Source organism: Squalius cephalus (assembly GCF_949319135.1).
Source record: "Squalius cephalus genome assembly, chromosome: 16".
Taxonomy (NCBI): Eukaryota; Metazoa; Chordata; class Actinopteri; order Cypriniformes; family Leuciscidae; genus Squalius; species Squalius cephalus.
This window is the reverse complement of record NC_137137.1, coordinates 25,159,177-25,173,128: the sequence shown is the minus strand read 5'-3', so window position 1 is coordinate 25,173,128 and position 13,952 is coordinate 25,159,177. Positions and strand designations below refer to the sequence as shown.

General features: G+C 39.1%; 1 protein-coding gene across 1 annotated transcript in view; it reads left to right on the top strand.

Moving 5' to 3' along the window:
- The first annotated feature begins 9,150 nt into the window (after positions 1-9,150).
- Positions 9,151-13,952, top strand: part of aebp1b (AE binding protein 1b) — a 30,460-nt gene continuing 25,658 nt past the window's right edge. The window contains exons 1-3 of the mRNA XM_079897898.1: positions 9,151-9,427; positions 11,406-11,480; positions 12,158-12,367. Of these exons, the coding sequence (XP_079754024.1) occupies positions 9,268-9,427; positions 11,406-11,480; positions 12,158-12,367 (445 nt within the window). The 5' untranslated portion in view covers positions 9,151-9,267. The remainder of the gene's footprint in view (positions 9,428-11,405; positions 11,481-12,157; positions 12,368-13,952) is intronic.

Below are 13,952 nucleotides of genomic sequence, written 5' to 3'. Positions count from 1 at the left end.
GCAGCACTGCAAAATATTGACTTCTACAGTATATATTTCTATAGCCCATGTTTGTGAAAACCGTAGTCTTACACGCTGAAACGCAACCGAACCTTTGCTGGAGGATGTTTTTAACAATCTTAATGGTTTGACGTCGAAACAAATCAGACGATTTTGTGGCCTTTGGTATTTACTGTGCTTTTGTGAATGGTTTTTTGCAAGCGTTACAATATGTCAAAAACGATTCACTCTACTATGGCACAATGTAACAATATTTGTTTGGACCAAAAGGAACATTTGTGGGTTTGATGCTGGTTTGGAGGTCAAGCTCTTTTAATGAGAAATCTCGCCATCCTAAATGTTAGAATCTCTCCTATATGTTAGATTTCTTCCCAGTGTGTTTTAGAAGAAATCATTCCACAATACTTCATCTATCTGATCCACAGAGATGAAATTTATTTGTTGTGAAGATGCAAACCCAAATGACCAATTTGATTCATTTAGTTGCCCTGAATCAAATTACAGTAAATCAAAAATATCCTGCACTTAATTTGAAGATGCATCATTACTGTCTGTTATGAATCCTTCAGAGCATTTTATTGTATCTGAACCTTGATTGTAGAATCCCTATTTTATAATGAAAATATATTTCAGAATATATGCGGTGGTACAGTGATGTATCGTATGAAGAGTAATAAATAAATGCAACTTTAAAAACAATGTTAAATTGTGTTACATCGTAATTCCTTACATGTGCTTCTGTTTAAACCAAATGGAAAATATCTCTATCAGAGTTATCGTTCTTGCATTGTAATAGTGTGGACTGACCATTAGGGGTCAGTCTACTGTAATGGCTGATGCAGTCTTAATACTAGCACATGCTTTCCTGTACTGAATGTTTTCTCATCTGTTAATGAATAACTGTGGTGTCCATCAGGAATTACTTTTATCTTTGTTGCTTTATAAAGTTTCAAATGTGTGGTTATCCACAAGACACAGGAATTATATTGAGTTAGATATAGTGTGAATGAACATGGTGTAGACTCAGAGAATGTCATCTTGTTTCTAGCTAGAAGACCCACATGAAATCTATGCTGCAGAACTCCACTGGAAGCTCCACAGATTTGATGGAAATTTCCATTGAGCAACAATGAACACTGCTTTTTATTCATCTCTCTATATAATTTCTACATATACTAAAAGATTTCATTGCAAGTTGTATTGACATGTTAAATGAACATGATTTATTTTTTATTAATTATAATGAACTCAACAAAAATATACTGAAAAATGACCATTGCCGTATATTAAGTTTTCTAAAAGAAATTGATCATATCTAATTCATTAATATTAACAAAGTGAACCTTGTAAAGTGTTATCATTTTTTTCTTATGCCTTTAATACTTTGTTAGCATAGTATTTTTTTTTTAAATGCACCATTTTGAAGTGCTTTTCTCCTTAATATGGTAATCCAGAAATACATTTGTATTCATTATAGGACTGTTTTTCCTGCGTACAATGAACTACACACAGCTCCTCTGAGGATTTTGGCCTACATTTCCCTGGCTGACACATCAGAACATCAAATGTAAACCTGCTGTGGATCTGATGCTGTCCCTTAGTCAGGGTAACAGATCCAGACTGCTCTCTCAGGGCTCAATTTAGAGAGACCAGTGATTTTTTTTTTTCTTCTTCCCCAGGAATTTCTGAATCAAAGAGGACAAACATCTGGCCTGCTTTGTTGAGAGCCAAAGAAAAAGGCACATCCTAAGAGGCAAGGACAAAAACAAAGTATCCAATAAATAGTTGTTTTAAATGTCCTCAACATTTATTATAATAAATGCAATATTATAATTATTGGCTTTTACATCTCCTTTAGTTCCAGAATAGTCCTGGCTGATATCTGAGTCTGGCGAGGCTGAGGAGCCGCTCTCTGCTGGAAATGCTTATGCCAGATGACATCCTGTCTGGATGAAGGACACAAATGATGGCCAAGGAGTTTGTGTTTATAGACACATGCTTGGAACAGAGAACAGCACTGTTGTATTTGTCTCCGTTCTAGTACTTGGAAGGAAAGCTTTCACTTCTCTGTAATAAAAGGTTTGCATCATAACAAGTTTTAAAAGCATAATTCACCATTTTAACTAGTAAGGGGACATTAAAAAGGGAAAGTCAGCAGGTTATGTTGGGAGTCTGCACCACATTGACCTGTAAACAATGAAACAATAAAAATGTATGGAGGGGACAACTTTGTGTTCCTAAACTTTTGTTTCTCAAATATTAATATAATAATATACAGTATGCACACAGACACTAAAATCAATAAAGGAACAGGACAGATTTAACCCTTGTTCATCGTTTAAATTTACTACCTTTCGTTATGTTTGTGGCTGAAAACAGCCACTACTTTAAACTGCTGTAAAAATGTATCAGATAAATATTTTTTTCAATTTTTTTTGCATAAATCTATTAATCAACCTCTGTCCTGCTCAAAAATACTAAATGTTTAAAAAAAATTCAGGATTTTAACTCTTTAATTGCCAAATTCTTAAATGATGTCACTGATTTGGGGGGGGAAAAACACAAAATTACTCATTTTCAATATAAAATGTGATTGTGGACTGGATTTTTTTTTACCTTTTATCACAGTCTTGGACATGTCAAAGATTAGAAACAACATTGGTTTTGATGCATTGTTAGTTTTTGTGCAGCATCAGATTTTAACTTTTTCTCCCTCATTTACTGTTCGTGGCTGTTTTTGCCCCATTGACTTCCATTATAAACACATTTTTTGATTGCAAAGCCATGACACCATATAATCATGCATTTTTGATTGTTGGTGGTTTTCCCTGTTGGGAAGAGGTAAAATTTGTAATTTTTACTGTTGATAACCAGGTGGCACCATTAACCCTTTAGATAGGCCTGTGCCAAAAAAAGCTTAGTTTCTGGCTTTTACATGGAGTTATATGGAGTATAATAGCATAATAAAGTGTGTGTGTTTGTGTGTGTGTGTGTGTGGTGTGTGTGTGTGTGTGAACTCACTTTGATGCGTCTGAGAAAATCAAAATATGCACCTCAGCTCTCAGATCTACATGGAGTAAACAAAAACAAAGTAAGTGTATTTATGCATCTGCTGCCTTTTGATGGTGAGAAATGCAGACTAAACAAAAACAAAGCAAGTGGATTTAAACGCGTGCATGCAAGCCTGCTGGTCATTTGATGGTGAGAAGAGCAGCAAGCAACATGAGAAAGGGCTTGACTTGTAGTGAAGTTTTAGAGATGATTATGCAGCCTGACCCTTCCAGCGAGCTGCAGGATGTATCGTCTTCTCCCTCCTCTGACACCACAGACACAGGAGAGTCAGATCCTGATTTGGATGTGGCACCCTCATCATCCTCTCTAGCTTCCACTGAAGGCGAGGAGGATTCGGAGGATCCTGGATCTGGGTGGATTGGGAGAAACGGCGAAGTGTGGTTTTCCACTAACGCGGAGACAACTCCCTTTCTTCAGCCTGCCAGAGGCGTGACTCCAGGGCCGACGCGCTATGCCATTACAAGGCATAGTCATACATGTTTGTATGACTGTACAAACATGTATGTGTTGACGCAAGTCATGCTGACAATGAGGTCAATCATCTCCTCCGTAAAAAACAGATTGAACACGGAATCCATGTTCTGGACCCTTGCGAAGGCATAGCGCGTCGGCCCTGGAGTCACGCCTCTGGCAGGCTGAAGAAAGGGAGTTGTCTCCGCGTTAGTGGAAAACCACACTTCGCCGTTTCTCCCAATCCACCCAGATCCAGGATCCTCCGAATCCTCCTCGCCTTCAGTGGAAGCTAGAGAGGATGATGAGGGTGCCACATCCAAATCAGGATCTGACTCTCCTGTGTCTGTGGTGTCAGAGGAGGGAGAAGACGATACATCCTGCAGCTCGCTGGAAGGGTCAGGCTGCATAATCATCTCTAAAACTTCACTACAAGTCAAGCCCTTTCTCATGTTGCTTGCTGCTCTTCTCACCATCAAATGACCAGCAGGCTTGCATGCACGCGTTTAAATCCACTTGCTTTGTTTTTGTTTAGTCTGCATTTCTCACCATCAAAAGGCAGCAGATGCATAAATACACTTACTTTGTTTTTGTTTACTCCATGTAGTTCTGAGAGCTGAGGTGCATATTTTGATTTTCTCAGACACATCAAGGTGAGTTCACACACACACACACACACACACACACACACACACACACACACTTTATTATGCTATTATACTCCATATAACTCCATGTAAAAGCCAGAAACTAAGCTTTTTTTTGCACAGGCCTATCTAAAGGGTTAATGGTGCCACCTGGTTATCAACTGTAAAAATTACAAATTTTACCTCTTCCCAACAGGGAAAACCACCAACAATCAAAAATGCATGATTATATGGTGTCATGACCTTGCAATCAAAAAATGTGGTTATAATGGAAGTCAATGGGGCAAAAACAGCCACGAACAGTAAATGAGGGAGAAAAAGTTAAAATCTGATGCTGCACAAAAACTAACAATGCATCAAAACCAATGTTGTTTCTAATCTTTGACATGTCCAAGACTGTGATAAAAGGTAAAAAAAAATCCAGTCCACAATCACATTTTATATTGAAAATGAGTCATTTTGTGTGTGTTTTTTTCCCAAATCAGTGACATAATTTACGAATTTGGCAATTAAAGAGTTAAAATCATGATTTTTTTTTAAACATTTAGTATTTTTGAGCAGGACTGAGGTTGATTAATAGATTTATGCAAAAAAATTTGAAAAAAATATTTATCTGATACATTTTTATAGCAGTTTAAAGTAGTGGCTGTTTTCAGCCACGAAACATAACGAAAGGGTAGTAAATTTGCCCACAGTGTACTGTTGAGTTTTTGAAAAATTTCAAAGCATTTTCCCAAAATATGTGTCAAAATAAGATTTGTCACCAAAAATCATTCCATTTGCTGAAACAGAGAAAAAGTTATGGCCAAATTTAGACTCAAAAATACCCCATAGTGGATGAAAACATCCCCAACAGCACATAAGGGTTAATTAGGTGTTATTTTGCAGAATGTCCTGACTGCTCTTTTTCATACAATCATTTAATATTCAACAATATTATTGATCTGCCGGCATTGACTTCATTATATGAGAACTGAACTAAGCTGGACTATGACATCACTGTTTTCTCCAGAGCGGCTATATATATATTATATATATATACTAAATGTATAACTTTTTTTACAACAAAAATGAACCATCACTTAACTTACTTATGCTGGACTATGATGTTATTTTCAACAAACTTTGTTGCATTATTTTCCTGTTTTCACTGTAAAGCTGCTTTGAAACAATCCGTATTGTAAAAAGAACTATATAAATAAATGTCACTTAACCTGACTTGACAATAAAGGTGAGTGGGGATGATGCACATTCAAATAATGCATGTCACTGCATGATGCCAGATCTGACACCATTTCACATGTATTAGGATTGAACCTGTGAGATTTGAGGTTTATGGTGAAGGAAAATAATTTCAGTGAATGTTGTTGTTTTTTTCACACAAAGGTAGGCATTTGCTAAACATCTCCTTCATGCTCCACTGAAGAAACACAGCTGTACAGGTTTGCAATGACATGAGGGTGAGTAAATGACATGTTTAATTTTGGGTTGAACTGTCCCTTTAAATAATGCTGTCATTTTGTGTGATTGCTCTGTTCTTAAGTTGTTCAACTCGATATTGACTGTGAGAAGGGTTACGATACAAAAAAGCAACAGAAAGGGAGAGATATGTTTGTCTTGCGAATGCTCATCTGAATGTAATCAGACTGTTTTAAGACCGATGGCTACATCTTTCACACAGTTTCCCTCACCCCTTCCTACCGCTTCAGATGTTGTCGCAAGCTGCAGACCCTCTTTCCCCTTCATCACAGGCTCAGTGGTTTGTGCTAAACCTCTGTCAACATTTTAGTGTCGTGAGTCAGAGAAGCACACTGGTCTTTCCATGACTGAGACTAAAGTGTTTCTTCCAGAAAAACTTTTTAAAGTTTGCAAATTTAACAAAAGCTTTGTGCTAGTTGAATACTGTAAGACTGTGTGTGATGAGACATTCTTTCAACCTGCTCCCCATCTGAATCTTGGGAGCCTTCTGGCTGATATCCCCCTCATCCGTCTCTCCCCTCTCCCCCTCTCCCCCTCTCGCTCTCTCTCTCTCTCTCTCTCTCTCTCTCTCTCTCTCTCTCTCTCTCTCTCGCTCTCTCTCTCTCTCTCTCTCTCTCTCTCTCTCTCTCTCTCTCACTCAGCTGTATGTTCTGGTTCTTTCCCTGCCCCTCCCTCCTTAATGCACAATTTTCCTACTTTCATTACTTTTATACCAGCCTCTCCTTCCTCGCCTTACAAAGCCTTTTTTCCTCGCTAAGGTCTGCAAGGTCATTTTGTGGTTGGTCCTTCAGCACAATTCAAAGGCATATTTGTACATACAAGCACAAATATACAGCTCTCCTTTGAGTATGGACTGTTTGTGGTCTGGACTGCTCACAAAACACACAAGAGGTGCGTTTCACTTGAAATCCTGCCATCGTCTCTCTGTCATTTAGTATCTGTCTGTCATTGAAAAAACATTTAACCATAAACATACTTTTATGGTTTTTTTGTCATTTAGGAAGCTTTATATTCATCTTTGCTATATTGAAAAGAGCTAAACATCTGCTAAACATCTCCTTTTGTGCTCCGTTGAAGAAACAAAGTTGTACGTGTACAGAATAAATTTTTTGGGTGAACTGTCTCCTTAAATAATGCTGTAATTTTGTCTGCCTATCTGAGCAAACCTCTTTTTAAGTTAGAAAACAAACTGGTGTATTGTGGAATTTTAAAACAAGGGACGTAATGAAGATTTACTTTATGGGTCAAGAGATCAGGTCCAGGAAGTGTGTGGGGGTTGGTGGGGGGGGGGGGGGGGGGGGGGGGGGGGGGGGATGATATGAGGTGTCTTTTCCATATTGCTCAGATTTTCTTGCCACTATGGGGATATTACATTAGTCTGTGACACTAAAGGCCAACAGTAATTCCATTCGAGTACTAGGAAGGAATTTTCAACCAGAAGTCACTCTATGTGTGATAGTGATTTAAGAATCTTTCTAAAATTACTTTATTGACTAGTTTTCTATCAAATACATGTTTTGCTTATTGTTATTCTATTCTGTGTTCGGAATTCTTGTACAGTGGGATTTGCAACACTTTATTTTCAATGTCATTTTTTCTAACTAGTTTAGTGTAAGTTAAAAATTAGACTACTGCATGAATCACCCAACTTTAGCATAATTGTGAGAATATAAACCTGCTCTCAGTTCTCAGTTATGCGGAGAAGTGTTGGCTGTGTGTATTGTGCATGCCATTGCACATACCTCCTTGCTCCTTATCTTTGCTGAAGACATTACTGCCTGGTGGTGTCCCTTGTTATCTGTCCCTGTTCTTGGTACCTTGGATCCTTATTTCCTTGAACATTCCTTTCATCCTTGCTCATTTTATATGGCAAAGTATCCTTGGCATTGAGTTGATATACCCTAGCTGAACAATAAACCTCTGAAGAAGCTTCTGTGTTTCTTCCTGTGACTGTGCATTCCTGACTGAATGGGCTGAGAATATTTGGGGCAATGAGAAATAATACATGGAGCTGGTATCATATCGCTGACAGGGTTAGTTCAACCAAAAAAAAAAAGAAAAAAGAATAATTTACTCATGCACGCATCATTTCAAAATGGAATGACTTTCTTTATTCTATGGAACTCACACAAGGCTTTCTATGGAAGCATATTTTCCACATTATGAGGAAAATTAATTCTCCAAAGTTTTCTGAAAGTCTTACCCATACTGCTCAAATCTCATTTGTCTATCCATATTCCAACCTACCAGCTTGGAGACAAATCACATCACATTGAGGTTAACTTCATTAAACAAAGTTTAAATTATAAGAATAAAAAAAACAGTGTTGGGGAACGTTACTTTAAAAAAAAAAATGTTACAATATTGTTTTACTCCTTAAAAAAGTAACTTATTGTGTTACTTGTAATGGAAAGTAATGCGTTGTTACTTTTGCGTAACTTTTTTTTTTTTTTTTTTGGCAAATATAAAGGCTATTTTACACCAAAAGTGAAATGAATATGCCTCAGGCTGAAGCAGTACAGCAGCTCCAAAATATTTTTCCGAATTTTTGTGTAATTTATTATTTATTTATTTTTTTTACTATTTTTGTAATTTAATTTTTGTAATAAATTAATAAACATTTTTGCTTATTAGTATGGTTGAATTTGACCAAAGACATTGGAAAAACGGGTCAACAAATTTTAAATAAAAAAAAAAAAAAAAAAAAATCTCATTCCTTTTTTATTTGATTCCAAGTGTAAGTCTGAAATCTGAAACAATTTACCCTTTTACTATGATTTTGAGAGTGTGTTGAATGGCACCTATAAACAGTGTTTTAAAAGCTGCTGGGGGTATAATTTTATTTATGTTAACATACTTTTTTCTGTCCCTGCTTAGAATGGAGAGACAACTAGAAGTAAACTATCAGTAAGGTAAGTGTAAAAGTATAAGCACTGTGACTCGCACTGTGGTCTATATAAAGAGACCAGGAGCATTGGGAAGAATTGAGGTGAACAGGAGAGGACCTTGAACTTAGGTCAACCAAAGCTCAGCTGTTCCATATGTCAAAGCATTGCCCACAAGACTACAGCTCTGACAAAGCAATCAATCTAAATGTCTAATCGCTTGAACACTATTTCTTTAAAATAACATTGAAAACCCAGCTCTTAATATTACATGCCATAATGTAATTCCAGGCTCTGGCTACAACTTGTCTTTAAATGTCTATATGGCATTTGGATCTTGCAACACCTATTGCCACACACTCTTAATTCATCTTCATTGAATGACTCTATACAGCTGACTGCATACATTTCTTTTTACCTTGTAAAACTACAGAAATACACCCTCAGAAAAAAGGATCTTAAACAGTCTTTCTTTCTTTCTTTCTTTCTTTCTTTCTTTCTTTCTTTCTTTCTTTCTTTCTTTCTTTCTTTCTTTCTTTCCTACCCCCTCTCTTTAAGTCTGTTTTTACACTCCTCTGTAGCTCCTCATGTGTCTCTCCCCCCTCCCCTTCGCCTCACACCCCTCTGTCTCGCTCTCTCTCACATTCTCTTTCTCCCTCTCTAGCACTCACCCATCCCCTTCTAAAAACTGTCCGTGGATCTCTTCTTCTGTTTGCAGCCGTGAACAAGGCACCATGCCGGGACTAAGGGACCAGGCGCCACTATCAGTTCTCTATCTGTCCCTGCTGGTTTACTTCTGGACTGTAAACGGACTGACAGAACACAGCGAATCAGAGATCAGCCACACAGCTCCAGAGCAACATGTGGAGGGCAGAAAGGCAACATCTGGAGCAGGTACAAATGACACAAGACTTTTGTCTAAAGTTCTGTTTAACCCTTATCTTCTATAAAAAAGTATCAGGCTGATTTTGACTTTTGGTAATAATCCCTGGAAGCTTCAGTAATCTCTGTCAATTGGGTTTTAATTAGGCTAGAAGGGACATTGGGGGTCTCTAGGATCCCAAATGTATAAGAAACGAAAAGAACCTTTAACCAAATACAAATTTTTGGTGATTTGGAAAGAAAGCACTTGCTAATTAGTATTCAGTTTTCCAACAGCACACTGCATTTACTTTGACAGGTTATATTTTGCACATAGTTTACAGCACATTTTGAGTGGTACTTTACGAAAGACAGGGATTCTTCTTGAAGGATGCCAGAGTTTTTGCAGTTTCGTGACCAAAGCTCTTGGTGACAACACCAATACTTGCACCTGTGCTTGGAGAAGCCACGTCTAAGAAGAGAACTCACTGAGGAAGGCAAAAGCTGAGTTGAATATTTACCTGACGTGATGTGACAAATGGAGAAGTTCAATTAGCACTCTATACTGTATGTTCAAGACAGACTTTCATCCTTGTGTTTCAAAAGAATGTGATGGCTTCATTATTCTTGCAATTGGAGTAAGGAGTTAATTTAAGAGTTAATAGCAGCACTGTTGCTGAGGTTTGGAAAATATGGTTACTGGCAGGCTTCTGGTATTCAATAACACAGCATTTCCATTAAATGCAGGAACGCAGACTCACTTTTACAAACTGGAAAGATCTGTGAAATTACAAAGAGTAATGAGAAGAACTCAATAGGAATGTATGTATTTACATGTCGTAGGCTCCTACATATCTGTAGTGTTATTTGTCACTCCCTAGAGTATCCTCTCACAAGATTTTTATAAAGGTTGCTGCCATGGTGGGAGAGTAAGAGCCTTTTGGTTGCTTTTTAGGGCTTAAAGTCAACACGAAATCCATACAGTATATTGACCTTATTCACTTGCTTAATACTTGTTCCTTGCCTTGTTGTGAATGATTCATTGATGCATGTAATTTCAAAAATGAAGAGTTTAATCAAAATGTAATAACTTATCTTTTATCTGAAACGACTTTCCTTTTCTGCTGATGTCATTATGGCCTCACAGGCTATTTGATGTTGTCAACCAATTGCTATTTTAGGCATTATTTTAGCAGGCTTGGTATTTAATGCCAACATTTCACAAACGAGTGAACAAAATCAAGTGCTGCCCTACAGTTTTACTTGTTGAATCTTGTTTTATTTGGAAATATGTTACATTAACCAAGCAAAATGAGGGTTTCACATCGACTTCAAGACCTTTGGCTTCTTGGCTCAGTTTTGGCCTAGCTGTGGTTCTTCATTCTGAAGATGCTCTGGTAGAACAGACTTCAAACACACCTGCACACCAGCCCAGGCTTTACCCTGGTGCTCCTGTCTGTTAGACGATTTAGTACTCTTAGACTGTCAGACTGAAAAGTATCAAATGATACTTGATACAATCTGTAAAATCTGATATTTAGGAACCCATCTGAAGTTGAATGAGTTGACAATAAGAGTTTGACTCCAATTGAACAATCCTGTTTCTGCTTTTCTCCTAATCATTTTGTGTTCTCTCTGGCAATAAAAATGGCAAAAAGGCCTGTGCTGAAACCCCTTCAATGCAAGCTAGTGTTGATCAACAGCTAAGTAAACTTTTGCCAGATTACTCAGAGACTCCCAAGGACTGGCGTTGTGGACTAGATATGTGGATAATGACTTCACAGCAACAGGCAAGAATGTTGCTTAAAACTTTCCCAGCAGGGATGAAAATGCCCTTGGGACATAGGACAGGATGAATTTCAAGGGCCAAAGCGTCTGTGTCAACATATGAGGCTATGAACTCTAAAATTGAGCCGTCTGGTTGTGTGTGTGTGTGTTAGAGTGTAGCTTCAATTAAAGATGAGTTGACAACGTGGAAATGAAGAGCCAAGAATAATTTTTGTTTTTCTAGATGTTCCACAAGTGAAGATAATCCCACCCTATGCAAAGATTGAAGTTGGACAGTACAAACGATTGCTGTGCAAAGGTGAGAGGCCAGTTTAAACATAAAATAATAATTTTGTCATCATTTATCCACCCTCGTGTCATTCCAAACTCGTCTGGTTTTCTTTTGTGGATAACAAAAGATGAATTTTTGGAGAACATTGTGGCTACTCTTTTCATTACAATGAAATTAAAAGCAGATTGGATCTGTCAAATTACAAACTAACAAAAAATTAAAATATATATATCATGAAAGTGGTCTACGAGCAACAAGTCTTTTGAAGTCATATAGTCTTTTGCAACAAGTCTTTTGAAGTCATATAGCTTTGTGTGAGGGACAGACGTCAAAATGCAAGTTGTCATTCACTAAATAAACAAGCCAAAAAAAATTCAAAAATCTAATTTGTTACAAAAATGCTGCACTTGAGGTTACATTTCATTGACATTAATGGCACCATATTTGATTTGAGAGTGCAAGGAGTCATTCTCTTTATTGAATTATATACATTTCTTCAAGCAGAGCTACAGTATGGCTTGGAATATATTGCAAGAGTATTTAATAAATAATAAAATGTATAATGAAATAATATCAGGTTATAATAAATAATAAAATAAATAGTAAAAACATAAGGCAATGGCTGGATATCCATTTGTTGTTGAACTAACTCAGATGCTAAAGCTATAGAATTAATTCAGTCATTTTTCTATGTTATTTCCTAGTTGTTGGGGATGCAGAGGAGATTTACTGGTTTTCTCCTAATGGTGAGAAGATTCTAACAAAACATGACAATCTCGAGGTGCGCAGTCATGGCAATTCCTTGTCCTCTCTCATTGTTCTCAATGCCAATTTGAACAATGCTGGGATGTACAAATGTGTGGCCAGAAACAGAGACAAGGAATCACAAGCCATGGCCAAGCTGGACATCCTTTGTAAGTATTTACCTTAATATTATCAGTCAACATTATCACAATTATTATGACAGTCCATCCTGCACATTTCTGATTCATTTAACATTCTGGGTTCAGTGTTCTCTTTCATAGGTTCACTCAACGCTGCGGATAGCGCAGTGGGATATTCTCTGAATGTGCCGATTGTCTGAAGCCCTATAGAATCACGCCAATTCATTGGCTGATGGCGCTCGCGCAGTCTGGCTCCGCCCCGACGCTCTTACGTCGCATCATTACATATTCGCGCGCGCGCCATCTGTCCTCAGATTTCTCTGCCTTCAGAACGAAGCGGTCACGTTGCCCTTCGCTCTTGATTTTTCTAAGCTCATACGACTTCTGGATTATTCTCGGCGCTTCTGCGACTGTTCAAGCGGAACTCTGTTTCTCCTTACGGTGAAGTTGCCATGGAAAACCGACGCTGTTCTCCGCCATGTGCTCGTTACATCGCTAACGACGACCCGCACAGTAAGTGTGTTAAATGTTTGGGTTTTTCACATGCGCGCGAGGCAGTCATAGGATCGTCTAAATGCAAATTCTGTGAAAATTTGTTGCTCAAAACCCTCAAATCGCGGCTCGCGGTTTTTGAGAGGGAATCATTCGTCCCCCCCTGTCGCGCTCCCGAGGCCTCTCGAGGATCCGCGACTTGGGGTTCGGATGTAGAGCTTGAGGATGTGGAGTTCGAGCAGATGAGCCCCGCTCTTTCTCTCCCTCCCTCCCCTCGGCACGCGCGAGGCATGCCAGTCGAATTTTCATATGATTATTTGCGCCCCAGCCCGGGAGCACGCGACGCGGTTTCTTTCGGGCTGGAGGATGTACTTTTTACCGAGGCTTCCGACTCCGAGGATTTCGGGCCTACTCTCGCCGACGAGGTTATCCCGCCTAGCGGCCAGGAAGCGCGGCCTACTGCGGCCTACGCGGAGCTCGTTGATGTACTTTCGCGCGCTACGGAGAAGCTCGCTATTGATTGGCCCGACGAGCCCCGCGAATCTCAGTCGTCGAAACTCGACGAGAGACTTCTCAGTGGCCCTAATTCTAGGCCTCAACGGAGAAAGCTGCCATTTTTCAGTGATCTGCATCACGAGATTTCCAGATCCTGGAAGCAGCCTTTCTCTGCGCGCCTCACTAATGCGGCAGCTGCTGATTTCACCAACCTAGTAGGTTCTGTGGAACAGGGCTATTCCGCCGTTCCGGCGATTGAGGAGACTTTAGCCGACCATCTTGCTCCGTCCTCTGCGCCGTCCTGGAAGTCGCGCCCCCTCCTCCCCTCTAAAGCATGTAGGACTACCTCCTCTCTAATTGGGAAATCCTACATGGCGGCTGGCCAAGCAGGCATGTCCCTGCACACTATGGCCATTCTTCAGGCCTACCAAGCAGACGTCCTTAAGGAAATGGACGAGGGCGATGGCATGACCCCTGAAGCAGTCAAGGAGCTTCGTAAGGCTACGGATTTAGCCTTAAGAGCCACCAAACATACAGCACGTGCTATAGGTCGCTCTATGGCTGGTTCCGTTGCGGTGGAGCGCCACTTGTGGCTTAATCTCACGGAGATCCGTGACAAGGAGAAGGT